This window comes from Dendropsophus ebraccatus, chromosome 6 (assembly GCF_027789765.1).
Source record: "Dendropsophus ebraccatus isolate aDenEbr1 chromosome 6, aDenEbr1.pat, whole genome shotgun sequence".
Taxonomy (NCBI): domain Eukaryota; kingdom Metazoa; phylum Chordata; class Amphibia; order Anura; family Hylidae; genus Dendropsophus; species Dendropsophus ebraccatus.
The window spans coordinates 98,802,418-98,817,598 of record NC_091459.1 but is presented as its reverse complement, the minus strand read 5'-3'; the positions used below and the strand labels follow the sequence as shown (position 1 = coordinate 98,817,598).

The 15,181-nt window shown below is 43.8% G+C and overlaps 1 protein-coding gene across 2 annotated transcripts in view; it reads left to right on the top strand.

Annotated features, from left to right (window-relative positions):
• Window positions 1-654: 654 nt before the first annotated feature.
• Window positions 655-15,181, top strand: part of DOCK10 (dedicator of cytokinesis 10) — a 222,844-nt gene continuing 208,317 nt past the window's right edge. The window contains exon 1 of one of the 2 annotated variants that reach the window (XM_069975419.1): window positions 655-942. In XM_069975419.1, coding sequence (XP_069831520.1) covers window positions 841-942 — 102 coding nt within the window. In that variant the 5' untranslated portion in view covers window positions 655-840. Of the gene's footprint in view, window positions 943-13,822; window positions 13,980-15,181 lie in introns of those variants that run through there. The other variant, XM_069975417.1, reaches the window with a different exon arrangement.

Here is a 15,181-nt window from a genome sequence, read left to right as displayed (position 1 = left end):
CCTGTATCACTATCCTCTCATACTCCCTGTGTTCCCTGTATCACCATCCCTCTCATACTGCCTGTGTTCCCTGTATCACTATCCCTCTCATACTGCCTGTGTTCCCTGTATCACTATCCCTCTCATACTCCCTGTGTTCCCTGTATCACTATCCCTCTCATACTGCCTGTGTTCCCTGTATCACTATCCCTCTCATACTGCCTGTGTTCCCTGTATCACTATCCCCTCTCATACTCCCTGTGTTCCCTGTATCACTATCCCTCTCATACTCCCTGTGTTCCCTGTATCACCATCCCTCTCATACTCCCTGTGTTCCCTGTATCACTATCCCTCTCATACTGCCTGTGTTCCCTGTATCACTATCCCTCTCATACTCCCTGTGTTCCCTGTATCACTATCCCTCTCATACTGCCTGTGTTCCCTGTATGACACTTTATCACCACAGTCCCTGTCAGTCCCAGCAGCACATGCTGAACTCATTTCACTTCCCTAAACCTGGTGGGAAAGTTGTGTATCTTTGCTCGGGGATCCCCGGGGATCGCTCAGTCCCGGGCAGCACAAGCTCAGCTGGAAGACGCTGCTGAACTTTGTCACAAGTCACGTAAAGAGGAAGAAAGTGAGTTCCGCTTCCTTGAGCAGTAGAGCAGTAGAGCAGAGGAGCTAAGGGCGGGAGTGTGCTCCTCACCTGGTCTCCCCGGCCTCAGGGACCTCGGCAGTGTCCTCCATCACATCCTGCAGCTTCCATCCCCCGTACTCTTCCCTCCCTCCTCCTCCCGCTCCCCGGACAGCCCCCCCTCCCCTCTGCCCTGGCGCTGCCGGTTGCCCCCGGTGATCGTTCTGATGGAGCCCGCTCGGAGATTTACCAAAAGCCTCCTGAAGCCGGGGACAGCAGCGGAGATCAGGCACAGCGCCTCCAGGGCAGTGATCAGGGAGCAGCGCAGGGTGAGTACCCCACACTACATCTTCTCTGCTCTTCTCTCCTCATGTGAAGCTGGTCACATATGTGTGTGAGGAAACATGTACATTCCCCCTTGTACAATATACTATGCTGGTTAGTTCTATGCAAGGAGAGATGGCTGCCAAACCCCACTGGTATAAACTACCCAGAATATCTGAACTAGCTGCACATGTTCCATTGTGGCCACATTATACCTCCAAGTTCTGTGCTGTTCTTCACTGCTGCCCTGTGACTTAGTGGGGTGTCTATGTTCCTGATCCTGACTCTTTGTCACCACTTTATATCAGTAAAATGACACACAATATTTATTCTGCATGATTACAGCGCACCAGATTTATATAGTTTTAATAATTTTATGTTTGTTTTTTTTTAAAAAATCGAGTCTTTTACAGTCCTATAAAGTATCTAGAGAGCTGTGCGATGGCTTTTGGGGGGGCGAGGTGACAGACAGCAATTCTGGCACTGGGTATTTTTCTCCGTGATTTTCCTGTGATAGATAAATTCATACATATCTGACACAGAGATGCCAGTTACTCTATGCTTACTTTTTAATTTAATTTTTTGTATAAATGATAAAAGGAGATCTTTTGAATTTCAATCCTTTTTTTCACATTTCTACAAACTTTTTTCACTTCTTTTTTTAGTCTGATACATCTAGTGGGTTAAACAGCTGGAATCAGAATTATCTCCAATTACAGCCACTGACCGTGGCCAGCTTCTGTTGTGTTCCTGACGTTATGTCAAATGTCGGGAAGGGGTTAAAGGGGTTATCCAGTGCCACTTTCTTCCAGAGACAGCCCCTCTCTTGTCTCCAGTTTGGGTGGAGTTTTGTAACTCATTTCCATTGAAGTGAATGGAGCTTCATTGCAAAATCAGGCCAATTCGATTATCGCTTTGTGTGTTCAGCTGATCGTTTTAGTTTATTACAGCCTAAAAATCATTGTCCTTTGGGCTCTTCTGCCTTCTGCTCACAGCCACCACTGGAACTTCTGAGCCGACCCCTAAAATGAACGGCCACTCAGCCAATCACTGGCTACGGCACTGTCTTGGTATCCAGTGATTGGCTGAGCGGCCTGTCATTTTAGAGACCGGCTCAGGGCAGAAGGCTGAAGTGAGAAGGACACTAGGGAGCGTGGTCAGGTATGTATCAGGTTTTTTATTTTACAGGGCAGGAGCTGCATGGACATCGCTAACAATGTCCGTGCAGCCCTTGCTGCACGATTATCAAGCCATGTAATAGGCTCAGTAAGCAAGCACCAGTCTAGCAGATCAGCACTCGCTTACATTAGTGAGCGGGCCATGTAATATGGCCCTTACTTCTGTGGGGGGAGACATGGCTGCCAAACCACACTGGTGCCACATGCCAAGGGTATCTAAGCTTGGCAGTCTAAAACTGCCCAAATATTTAAAAGGCTTTTCCAAGCGGCAAGGGTGTTTTTAATATGTGGCACAAGCTGCATTTAAAGTGCTTACCCAGCCCGATCCTCCCCTGAGCTGCCATTTTTCTGAACACTCAGTCCCCGCTACTGTTTTCTTCTTTCTGGCCCCCTTGATGTTTCATGTGGTCACAAAATGCCCACCCAGTACAAAGATTGGCTGAGGTGCAGCTCCTGCCCGCACAGTACGGGAACCATGATGAAGAGAAAAGCAGCGGGGAACAGTCACTCAAAAAAACAGAAATAGTGGGGTATCAGGCTGAGTAAGTATACTGCTTTATCACTGTCAATGCAGCCAGAGCTACTTAGGTCGGGGCTACATATATCAGGTGATCCTTCTTTTACCCAAAATGTCTTATCCTTTTTTTTCACTAACCATCATTTGTTGGAGACGCCAGACAGAAGAACACTGCAAGATGCATTCTTCTGTGCTTCATCTGCTGCGTTCTGGCATCCAAATTAAACAATTTAACAAACAGTTTTCAAGGCCTGGGGTCACATGATGTGACATCACATGAATGCCACATTATTGCATACGCCTTGTTAACAAGAATGTGGGACCTCTGTGTTCTGGCAGTGTAATAATCAGGAAGATGAGTATATTGCAATATCAGGGGCGTAGCTAGAGGTTCAGCCTAGGGGGGGGCGAGGGAGTCTCAGTGGGCCCCCAACTGATTATGTTACCCATAGGGAACCTCAGTAGATGACAATGCTTTCTGAATAGTAAAGGGTATTTTCTACCACATTATTCATAGTGAACAGGGACTGAAATCTGTGGAAAAGACTTTCTACATTTCACATATATAACCATGTAAAAATTAAAGGGGTTATCCAGCATTGCAAAAACATAGCTGCCTTTTTCTATAAACAGCCCCACTCTCCCCCAAAGTTTGGATGTGGTAGTGCAGCTCAGTTCCACTAAAAGAGAAGGGAACCAAGTTGTAATACCACAAACAACATAGAGGAAGCTATGGCGCTGTTTCTGTTTCCTAGTTAGCCATCCATCCATTCTTCTATCCCTTTATCTCATATCTATCTGTCTAATATCTATTGGGCAGCATGAGGACTACATGACCAAATTAGCAACATCCGAAGGGTTTTCCTGCAGTACCAATAGAGTAAATGTATAGTACAAATGCTGGGTAATAACAATAAATAGTCCCATGGAAATCAAGGCAACTATTCTAAATAAACTATATACAAAAAAGCCAGACTGCTGCAACATAACTAAATGGAATAATTACTTTATTAATTCATAGAAACAATACATTAAAAATGTAGGAGAAATCAGCTCCGATAATCATGGTGTAGAGGGTATATGAGAGCAGCCAAATTATGCCTCCATGCAGTATTTAGGCCCAATTTTAGCCCTCATATAGTTTGCAGGGTCCCTCTATGCTCTCATATAGTATAAAGGCCACCATCTATACCCTAACATAGTAGATTATCCCCCTTGTTCCTCCATATAGAAGATAGACCCTCCCTGTGCACCCCCATATAGTAGTCAGGCCTCTCTGTATCTTCATATTAAAATTAATCTTCTATGTGCAGCCGTAGAATAGTTAGGCCTTCTGTGCCTCAATATAGTTATTATTTCCCTCTCCTTCCATGTAGTAGTAGTTAGGGCCCTCTGTGCCCTCATATAGAAGTTAGAGTCCCCTCTTTGCATCTGTAAAGTATTTAGACCCCCCCCCCCCCCCAAAAAAAAAAATATATATATAGGCATCCCCTCCAGCACCATCTCGTGTAGGAAATCCCCCTGGTATGTGTTCCCTATGCAGCCACCCTCTTCCCCAGCAGTAATTTCCCTGGTAATCCTCCTGGTGGGCACCCCCACCACCACTATGATTAGACTGTACCTCCAAATTAGGTACCCCCTTTTCAGTTTACCAGTACATCCCATACCCCAACCCCCATATATAACATCCTTCCCAGGAGTTAGCGCCACCCACTCACATAAGTCTCCTCCACTATAACTAAGGGAAAAAAGCCATACTTACCTGCTGTGCGGTTGCAGTACTGTAGTCGTCTGATGTTAACTCTCTCCCTGCTCTGTGAGCGCAGGAGTGACATTACTCATGTTCCACAGCTCTAAGGGAGGGAATGGCCTCTTGTGGCCACAACATTCGGTAGCCGTGTGGGCCCCCTAGGAGCACAGGTTGCTGTATACTAAGGGAATCACTGTCAACCCCGGCCGCCAGCTTGGGATGATCACGTCATCTTCAGGAGGCCGGCTGGACCGCTCCAGCCCTCCCTCATGCCGGCCCCCCTCCAGTACGTTATCAGCTGCTCAGCCATCATTGGCTGAGCATAACAGAAGACTCCTGGGGCTTCTGTTATGCTCAGCTAATCACTGTAAGGGAGGGAACGGCCTCTTGTGGCCACAACAGTGATTGGCAGGGTGGAGAGCAAATGCTTTTCCCACCTTATCAATCACCCTGCTGCATTCAACTGTATGTTCTTCTGGCATACAAGAGCATACAGCTAAATGGTCAGACACAACATTTGGTAGCCGCGTGGGCCCCCTAGGAGCACAGGTTGATGACCAGGGGTCATCTACAGCCAATTTGTTAAGTCTGTCTGCAAAAGCAATAGCTTCAGTGGGCCCCCTGCCTGTGTGGGCCCAGGAGCGGCCGCCCCCTCTGCCCCCACCAAATTATGCTACTGTGCAATATGTTTTGTTTTCTAATTTTGGACAAATAAAAAAAATCCTAAAAAAAATTACCGTAAAAATCTGGTCAATGGTCTTAATCGAACCACTTAAAAAGACATTTACGACAAGTAAATTTCCAATATATATAGCAAAAAGGATGATTGACACAATGATGTTTTGCCAGCATTGGTATTAGGCTGGGTTCACACTGCGTTTTTAGCATATGTTTAACAGATCCGTTTTTTTTAACAGACAAAAAAAAACAGCAACGTTTTTGTGTCCGTCAAAAAAACTGATCCGTTTTTTTTATAATGGAAGTCAATGGAAAATCGGATCATAACGGATGCACACAAATGCATGTACATTAAGTAGCGTCTGTGCAGTGTTACTTTAGCTCAGCTCCTATTCACTTCAATGGAGCTGAGCAGCAATGGCCACTACATGATGCACAGATGCTTCCAGCTCCATTCACTTTATAGTGCTAGTCAAGCAGCGCAGATATAAGTATACACTGCCACTTGTGATATGGAAACTGACAGCATGGATATACACTTATATGTGCTGTTAGTTTCCAGGGCTGCATGAACGATAAAAGAATTGTTTGTGCAGCCCGGCCGTCTGATTTGTCGTGCCATGTAAAGGCACTGCAGATGAGCTGTCGATCTTTTGCAGTCGACAAATAATTATGTGTAAAAGGACCCTTACTGGTATTACTGACCCATTGGCAGTAACTTTGACAGAATAAGTGACGGGTATAGGTATGCACATAAAGACATCCCTTGTCCCAAAGCCCTACTACGCTAAGGACATAGACATGGACAGCCATTTATTTGAATGGATGCCGTATAATGATACAAAATAGTACAAACATTCATGTTTATTAACTAATATAATATTTTAATGCCAGTTAAAATACCTGCTGCAGACAATTATATTCCGTCTATAGTCAGAGAGTACTTCAGAGAAATGTCTGCAGTCGTGTCTCCTTTATCTCACATACTTACAGTTCTTAGAAATTTCAGACACACAAATTACCTTAACAGATGCACTTCTCCTTTAAGGATACAATCTTGTGTGGGTTATTTCGAAATAAATAGACATTTAAGTTCATGAAATATATGATACAATGAGGCTGTCTACCGGAACATGCTCATTCATACTTATACTTAGTGCAAAAGGAAATGGAGTTTGCTTATCTTTTAGTACCACAAGGTATTAACATCAGACCGGGGAACCTATGTTTTACTGTAAGTTACTATAATGTTGTGGAAAAACTGCTGCATGTAAAGTACTAAGAAATATTAAAGAAGATTTATTGTGCAGAAAACATTTAAAGGGGATATCTTGAGAGCAGGAAAGGTCCTACCATCTGCAGAGCAGGAAAGGTCCTACCTTTTCTGCTCTCCGGTGCTCCACTTCCCACAGCTACCCGTCCGTGCTGATTTTTTTGCAGAAGAGAAAGGGTGGGAGCATGTTGCAGGCAGTGATCAATGGCAGCCTGATGTTACAGATGTCGCAGCAGCATCGGGCAGCTATTGGACATTGTGTTTTACCCACACGCAATGCCCGCAATATTCTCCCACCCTCTCTTGTCTGCAGAAGTATCAGCATGAACAGGCAGACTTTTTCTGCTCTCCAGATATCCCCCATAACTAATAAATATATTGTTAACATTTATTCTGATCATAGGCCCAGTGTGCCAGTTTTAGTAGAAGTCAAAGCAAAAAGTTTCTGTATTGTAAATGCCAGTAGCAGATTGCTTTCCACATTTGAAGTCTTGGTGTCACTTATCCATAGTCATCTTTGTGATATAGATTATTCATTGCTCTCTGGTTGAATTTGACATTAAGTATGTTCTTCGTAACAAGGACAGACATACCATATGTGCAACATGCACAACGGCACAGGGGCCTGCTTAGTAAGGGAACCACTGCCTTTCTTACTGTCTGTTCATATGGCCAAAAAATTGAGACATGCAACCACTTTTGATTTGTACCCCAAATCCACACAGTTTGTACAATAAGTTATGTCTGGTCACTGATCTCTCAATGGGCCTGGGAGGGCATGTATCCCACTACTCTTGAAAAAGCTGAAATTTCATCTATTACATACCTTCCAACTTTTTGAACGGCCAAAGAGGGACACCTGTGGTTCAGTCTAGGAAAAAAAAATTGTGTCACTGAATATGGCCTCAAAACGGATCCGTACCACCTACAGATGTGTGAAAGGGGCCATAATGTCACATGATTCACTAGAATATAACAATTTTTTAGGATCCATTGTGCGCCACGTGATAGAATAATATGCAAGTTTGGGTCTATTAAACAGTAAGAAATCAGACACTTTATAGAGCAACATAAAAAGTTTATTAATGCAAATCTAATTCCTAGGTCAAAAAGAGGGACATGTAAGGGGCAAAGAGGGACATGGGTCCAAAGTAGGGATTGTCCCTACAAAAGAGGGACACTTGGGGGGTATGCTATTACATTGTGGATTTCCAGGGTCAACAACCTTAAACATAGAAGACCCTCACAGCCTCACTAAACGATTCCTATGACACATTCTGTAAGACGTGGTACTACTGGTCGCAGTCCCAAAACTCTTTAAAGTACCTTATGCTTTCGTGCTCCACCCCCTCTGACCTATCTGTTTTTTTGGTCCCTTAACACTTTTTTTAATCTTTCTTTCACTGTTTTCGAGAGATGGTACTTGTGTTCTTGTTTACAGAAACAGGATGGTTTGTAGTGTTGGTGACGCCTTCTTAGTCCTACTATATTTCCGTTTTTCTATCTTTTGTTCAGTTTGCTTTGGCTTTTGTCACACACAACATTTTATACCTGTTTGTTTTGTTTTAATTGCCAGTGCAGTTTTTAAAGCCAAAACTAAGAGTTGATCCAAAAGTAATGGGAAATATAAAGGAAGGACTTCTGTTTTCTGTTGGATCCACTTCAGGCATTGGGTCAAGTGGGTTAAGAACTTCATTGGCAGTTTTCTAAAGAACAAAAAAGCTGTCTCGTTTATGCTTTTCTTTGTTATACATTGCTGTCCTATGGATTTTGTGGGTTGTGCCTAGCCTCTGCACCCACTTGTACCTTTAGGCCATGTTCCCATTGCATAAAACCCGGGCGGATCACAGAACTGACGGTGTTTGTAAATATCATCCCAGCCGGTACTGCAGTATCAGCCGGATGATATTCCTTTCTGCTGAATTGGGATGCGGGCACACCCGGGATTCCATTCATTCACATACAATGTGTGTGTTGCATAAATCACGGTCGTTGTTGGAAATTGCAACAACGGCCGTGATTTATGCAAAACATATGTTGTGTGAACATGGCCTTAGATTGTATGTAAGTGCATGAGTTAATGAATTTCAGAATTACTGGTGGATTTTTAGACATAAGGGGGTAGGAGCTGTATGCTGGGCTATCACAGAGAAAACACCTCTGTCTGTTCCCAGACAGAGTACTTTAATGTCTGTGTTCAACGCTCTTAAAAACAGTACAAGCAAATATGCCTTATAACTGCACAAAAACAAGGAACAGGATAAATACACACAACAGCTATGCAGTCGCAGGCTACATTCACACATAGCATTTCCGTCAGTCTTTTAGTCAGTATTTTTTCAACCAAAATCAGAAGTAAGGCTATGTTCACACAACGTCTTTTCATCTCCGTTTAAAATTACGTCCGTCATTTTGAGTCTAAAATAGCGGACTTTTTTTAACAGCCTGACCTCCCCTTAGTGCACTGACGGGTGTTTGTACATTATACTAGTTTGGAGTTACTAATTGGACTTTGGATGCAGCTTAATTGAAAAGTCAATTGAATTTAATAGTAAAAACGGAGACAGAACGGTGGCAAAAGGAAAACTGTGTGTGAACTACAAATAAAAAACGTACGCTGTTGCAAAAGACGTCCAAAAATAATGATCATGACCATGTTCACTATTTTGACGCCCGTGGCAAAAACGTCCGTTATTCAATACGCTGTGTGCATTGGACGTCCGTCTTCCCATTGACTTCAATGCATTGCATTGCAATCAGTTAAATCTCAGCAAAAACGGACGTTATTTTAAATATGAAAATCGGACGCCTTTTTAATATTTTTGACGTTGTGTGAACATAGCCTAACACAGATTTGCACAGTTTCTGTGTTTTCAACCCACTGTTGGTTGAAAAAAGACTGACAGAAATACTATGTGTGAACATAACCGCCTAGTATTTAGGTGCTCATGGTCTTTTCATCATCTTGGTGTTCCCACATTAGGCAGGGGAAGTCCAGTAGAGAAGCAAAATCTACAGTAAAATTCTACAATTATTATAGATGACTAAGTTCTGGTAAGTGTCCAGATACTGTAGTTCCCTTCATCAGATAAAGGGGAATCTCAATCTGAAGGGAAAACTCCAAAATGTCTGAAGGGAAATCTCCAAAAGTGGATTTTTACTCCTGGTTCATTAGAAAAATGCAAACGTAGCCGAGTTTAAAGTGTGTCTGTCATTTTCATTGTTTGGGGCGATTAACCCTTCACGGTGGTGACAAGGTGATTTTAGTGCACTCGCTGCTGTTACCGAGCCCCTAAGAGTCCCCTCCATAGTGCACCGCTATTTCTCATTTCTCAATGCTGGCCAGGACCAGCATTGGACTCCGTAACAGTAGTACATATAAACGGCCAATCACTGCAAAGTACAGCAGATCACTTACTCCCTACTGCTTCTCCATGATATAGTGCTGGTGTAAGTACACTGGACTGAACAAACTGGCGCTGGGCTGATAACACTAATATAGGTGGCATATGGAGGAAGAAGGGGTTACTGATACACTGTGCTATGTAAGCAGAAATTTTAAGGGAAACTACCAGCAGGTTAGATGTGCCCAACCTACTGTTATGTCCAGATAAGAAATGGTAAGAAATGGGGCTCTCAGGATGGAGGTAGTTTCCTTATGTTTCCCTTCAGCCCTGTTTTGGTTAGGTTTGTAGCTTATTCCCTATGCAAATAAGACTGTTTGGTGCACTGAGTGTTGGGCCACCAATCTGCCTCTCATAAGTAATATTGGAATGGGGCTCTGTAATGAGATCACTCATCACTGCAGAACGCCAGATGAGGGTGATGCAGAGAAGCAGACGAGTGCTGACCTGTCAGGTCAATGCTCGCTTGCTCCTCATTCCCCACGCTATTACACGCACCGGCAGCAAGCGGGTATGAGCTGGGAGGTGGCAGCTGGGAGCTGCGGGGGGTTGTCCGGGTGATCGCTTGATCGTCCGGGCAGCCCATAGAAGATAGCGGCAGTCTGCTGCCGCCGGTCCTATTTCATGGAGTGACGGCAGCAGATCGTTGCTATCTTAGTCATTTGTCTTTCAACATGTTGATCCAGTCAAGTCAATTGTCCGGCCTTTATTTTCCCTTTAAGATTCACCAGCAGAGCAAGGAACGGGTTTCACTGAACTGCTGATAATGATTACAAGCTAAGTGGGGGAGGGGACGCTGCAGATCTAAATTTTGGCACCCCCAGTAAAAAAACATCCCAGCCAAATAATTTTCTTGTAGTCACTGCTGTAGGAGAAGTGTAGCATTTCATGGCTGCCAAGCAGATGTATGCCCATCCAAATAATACTTGGATCCTCACACTGTAGCTGTGACATGTGGATGAAATCATACTAACATGCAAAGGTGAACAATATTTCCTGTAATACTTTTGTAATGCATTTTTACTAGTCTTATTTTGTGGGCACTGGCCATTATGTGTGGGCAATGTGAAAACCTTGCCTTGCAGAGGGGCTGTCCGTCAGACATCCTTATACCCTACTAGAGCATATGAGCATGGGCTGCCTGGAAGACAGAGCAACTTTAAGGGAGCATTCACACGTACAGGATCTGCAGCAGATTTGATGGTGCAGATTTGATGCAGTGTTCAGTTATTTAGATCAAATCTGCTGCGGATTCGCTGCGACACGGTGTGTGTGAAGCTACCCTAAAGAGGTATCCTGCTCAGAATAAAATTTCAGTATACAATCCCGCCTCCATTTCTAAGATGGACTCATCTGGCAGTGACAGCCTACTGAACGGACTGTCACTGCTAGATGAGTCTGTTTATTTATTGGGGATCCCCCCGGAGCGCGGAGCTGTCTCGCGCAGCACTTGGCTGTCGACGCCACCCTCCCTCCTCGCTCTGATCACCCACTCTCTAAGGGATCTCTAAGGGATTCTCCAGCAGGCGCAGGGATGACGTCATTGTACCTGCTGGGGGAGAGAAGTCCAGAAGAGAGAATCGGCTCCATGACAGGATTAGGTGAGTATAATTTTTTTTTTTTTTGGGCAATGCAGGGGGCACATTATTACTATATGGGGGAAAATGCAGGGGGACATTATAAGTATTAGGGGACAATGCAGGGGGCACATTATTACTATATGGGGGAAAATGCAGGGGGACATTATAAGTATATGGGGGACAATGCAGGGGACATTATTATTACTATATGGGGGACAATGCCGGGGACATAAATATATGGGAGAATATGCAGGGGACATTATAAATGTATGGGGGCAATGCTGGGGACATTTTAAATGTATGGAGGGACAATGCGGGGGACATTATAAATATATGGGGGACAATGCTGGGGACATTATAAATATATAAGGCAATGCAGGGGGACTTTATGACTACATTTGGGGCAATGCAGGGGGACATTATAAGTACATGCAGGCAATGCAGGGGAGATTATTATTCCTATATGGCGACAATGCAGGGGACATTATTTTTCCTATAGGGGGACAATGCAGGGGGACATTATAAATATATGGGGGCAATGCAGGGGGACTTTATTACTACATGTGAGGCAATTCAGGGGGACATTATAAGTATATGGTGGCAATTCAGGGGGACTTTATTAGTATATGAGGACATAGCGGGGGACATTATTACTACATGGAGGTACAGCAGGGGGCATTAATACTATTTGGAGATACAGCAGGGGGTATTATTACTATATGGAGGTACAGAAGGTGACATTATCACTATAGGAGGCACAGCAGGAGACATTATTACTATATGGGGGCACAGCAGGAGACATTATTACTATATGGGGGCACAGCAGGAGACATTATTACTATATGGGGGCACAGCAGGAGACATTATTACTATAAGGAGGTACAGCAGGGGTCATTATTACTATATGGAGGTACAGCAGGGGATCCTACATGCAGGGGACAATCCACACACCTACTGACTTTAGTGCACCAAACAGCGCAATTATTACAGTTTGGGACCCTATAGGTGGGAAAAGGGAAGGAAGATGCTGCATAAGTGCGGAGCCTGACATGTTTGTCTGGCAGGTTCAGAAGAGATGAATTGTAGCTGCAAGAAGTCGTCACAGTGGTCCAGGCCAGATGGAGAGGAAAAGTAAAGTGACGCTTTAGATCAAAGTAAACATCACCTGTGAGTTACTGAATTATATTTTTGTATTCAGTACAGCATTATCTGGCAGGGGTGCAACACTGTTCTATACCGTATTACTCACATCGCTTATTCCTAGTAACCTGAATCTTGATAAAAGCCCCTCTTACTTCCCCAGAACCGAACTGGTCGGGGGGAAGGAGGGGGGGGCTTTTATCAACATTCGCACTGTTGCCAAAATGCCCCAGAAACTGCCCTGCTCCAGTGCTCTGTGTCCCTCAGTGTCCCCCTGCCATCATCCTCTCCAGCAGCCACAGCCCGCACAGCTCTGGGAGTCGGGTCGTGACATCACCATGTTATCCAGGAAGTGAAGCCTTGATGCAGTAGTAAGTGCAGGGAAAAAAGCAATTTATAAGCATTTCCTGTAATAAGTGTATATTGGGGATTTGTATAACTTTTGGGGGGGCAATACAATACTTTAATAAAGATTTTTGCCGGACTTCTCCTTTAAGTACTTAGACATTTATGTGCTATTGTACTAATTTAGAGCACAAGTGTTACTTAGAGTACACTGTTATAAACAATGCCCTCTGTTAGCTGCAGCTTCTTCCCCTCTCCAGGTAACAACATGTATTTTTCTATACAAGACAAACATAACCCATCAACAATGAATATACATTGTAAAGAGGTTACATTCCTGGTGACATTCCAGCCTGCATTATAAAGCACACAACAGAAGGCTCACTGTTCAGTGAGGTACAGTATACAACATCAATTCCAAGGGTTAGTATTAGAGATGAACAAAATGTACAGTAATAATAAAGTGGAACGCTTTATTATCTCAGCAATTCGCTCATCAGCCTTCTGCACTTTAACTCAGTGTTACTCCACGGTACAGGGAAAAGCTGGATCCAGTCCTGGGAAACTTGGAGGACTGGGAGGAGCGGCAGTGAGTTATAAGGCAACAGGCTGCTAAGCCGACCGCCGAGCTAACAAAGAGTTTCACTTTATTATTACTGTATATTCGCTCATCTCTAGTTACAATGAACATCATGCTGTTCTTTACAGACTAAATGACTGATGTTTTCTAGATTAAATGATTTTCAAACATTCTTTAGTTAACTAAACACAATTATTTCACAGTGATGATTATTTTTCATGATTATTAGGGGCTTGGATTTAAAATGTCACCAGCACATTTATTATTAGCTTGTAATTTCGCCTTTGAACCTTCCCTAGAACCAGTATAATCAATGTCCTTGGGAATAGTATCAGTATGTGAAGGACAGATTCCCATGTCACTATAGCTGTTCCCCTGTGTACACTGTAGGAAACAGATTCTCTGCTAGTGTAAAGGGAAAGATATGTAAACAGAATATTTTGCAGGGTCACATGAAGCAGAGATTTGTGAATGCGTTCAGCACACGCAGAACTCACACTCACATATATGCACATTGACCTGGATGAAAATAATACATGTATAATGTGCTCCCTGGCTGGGACTGAAAGAAGGCAGCAACGTGGGAATGTACAGAAGGTTAGTACTGTATGAGAGGACTGTATGGGGGGAGCATTGGGATTTGCACTGTATAATAGACTAGGCATTGTAGTTTGCACTGTTTGGTGGATTTTGCACTATATTGGTGTCTTGTAGTATGTGATGTGGTAATATTGTGGTTTGCTCTGTGTGAGGGGCATTGTAGAGGCCAGTTATGATGCTTGGTTGTGGGTCATTCCTTCCCACAGACATCTAATAGCTACCATATTATCTACTGTATGTGGTACTCAACAAGCCTGTCCATCCCTAAGCCAAGCCTGCAGCATGTCCATCTGTCTTTCATTCCAAAGGCAGGCCACTGGAGGCTCTTTTAGACCCTTTGGATATGTGTACATACACGAACAGGGAGCTTTCCCATCACAGATAATAAACGGGCAGAGGGAAAAGAGCCGGGGGGGGGGGGGGGGGGAGATTATCAAAGGCTAACTCAGGTGCACATCATATTTGAGATCATGGTCTAGATTTCTGAGGTTGCAGACACAATATTAGTTAAAATGATTCAACCCCCCCCAATGAGTTTAAAGCCCTGAATCCACTGTGAATTTACAGATATGATACAGTAGGAAATCTACTTATCCAGGCTAGGAGCACAGAATGTTTTTGTATGTTTTTGAATCTGACCTGCTTATAGTGCCCTATAGTGCACAGAGCGCTGAGGTTGAAGGTATATCTCTTATCTTCATCCTCAGGGGCGTTTCCACCCACCTAGTTGCTTAGTCCACTGCCCTGAAGGATAGTTAGGAGCACTGGGGGGCTGTTAGGAGCACTGCCTTGCCCCCTCCATAGCTCTGGCCTACACCTTCTAATGATAATCAATGGAGCGTGCCATCCAGGGGTGGGCAGGATCAGTGTTATGTTGTGGGGCAGTGCTCCAAGTGGCCCCCCAGTGCTCCTAACATTCCTAGCAGACCATTGACTAAACGACTAAGTGGACGGGAACGGCGCCAAAGTTGAAGGTAAGAGACATACCTTCATCCTCTCCTGTGCAAAAGCATAGTTTCCCTTTAATGTTTTTATCTTACATGAAGTAAAAAAAAAAAGGTTGTATTTGGTAAATAGGTTTTTTTTCTGTGTTTTCCTTTGCTGATACAGTGTGTGGGATTATATGTACTTTGCATTGTACAAACTCAATGTACATACTCAGCTATGTCCCCGACTTCCTTATTCAAGGAGACATGTTT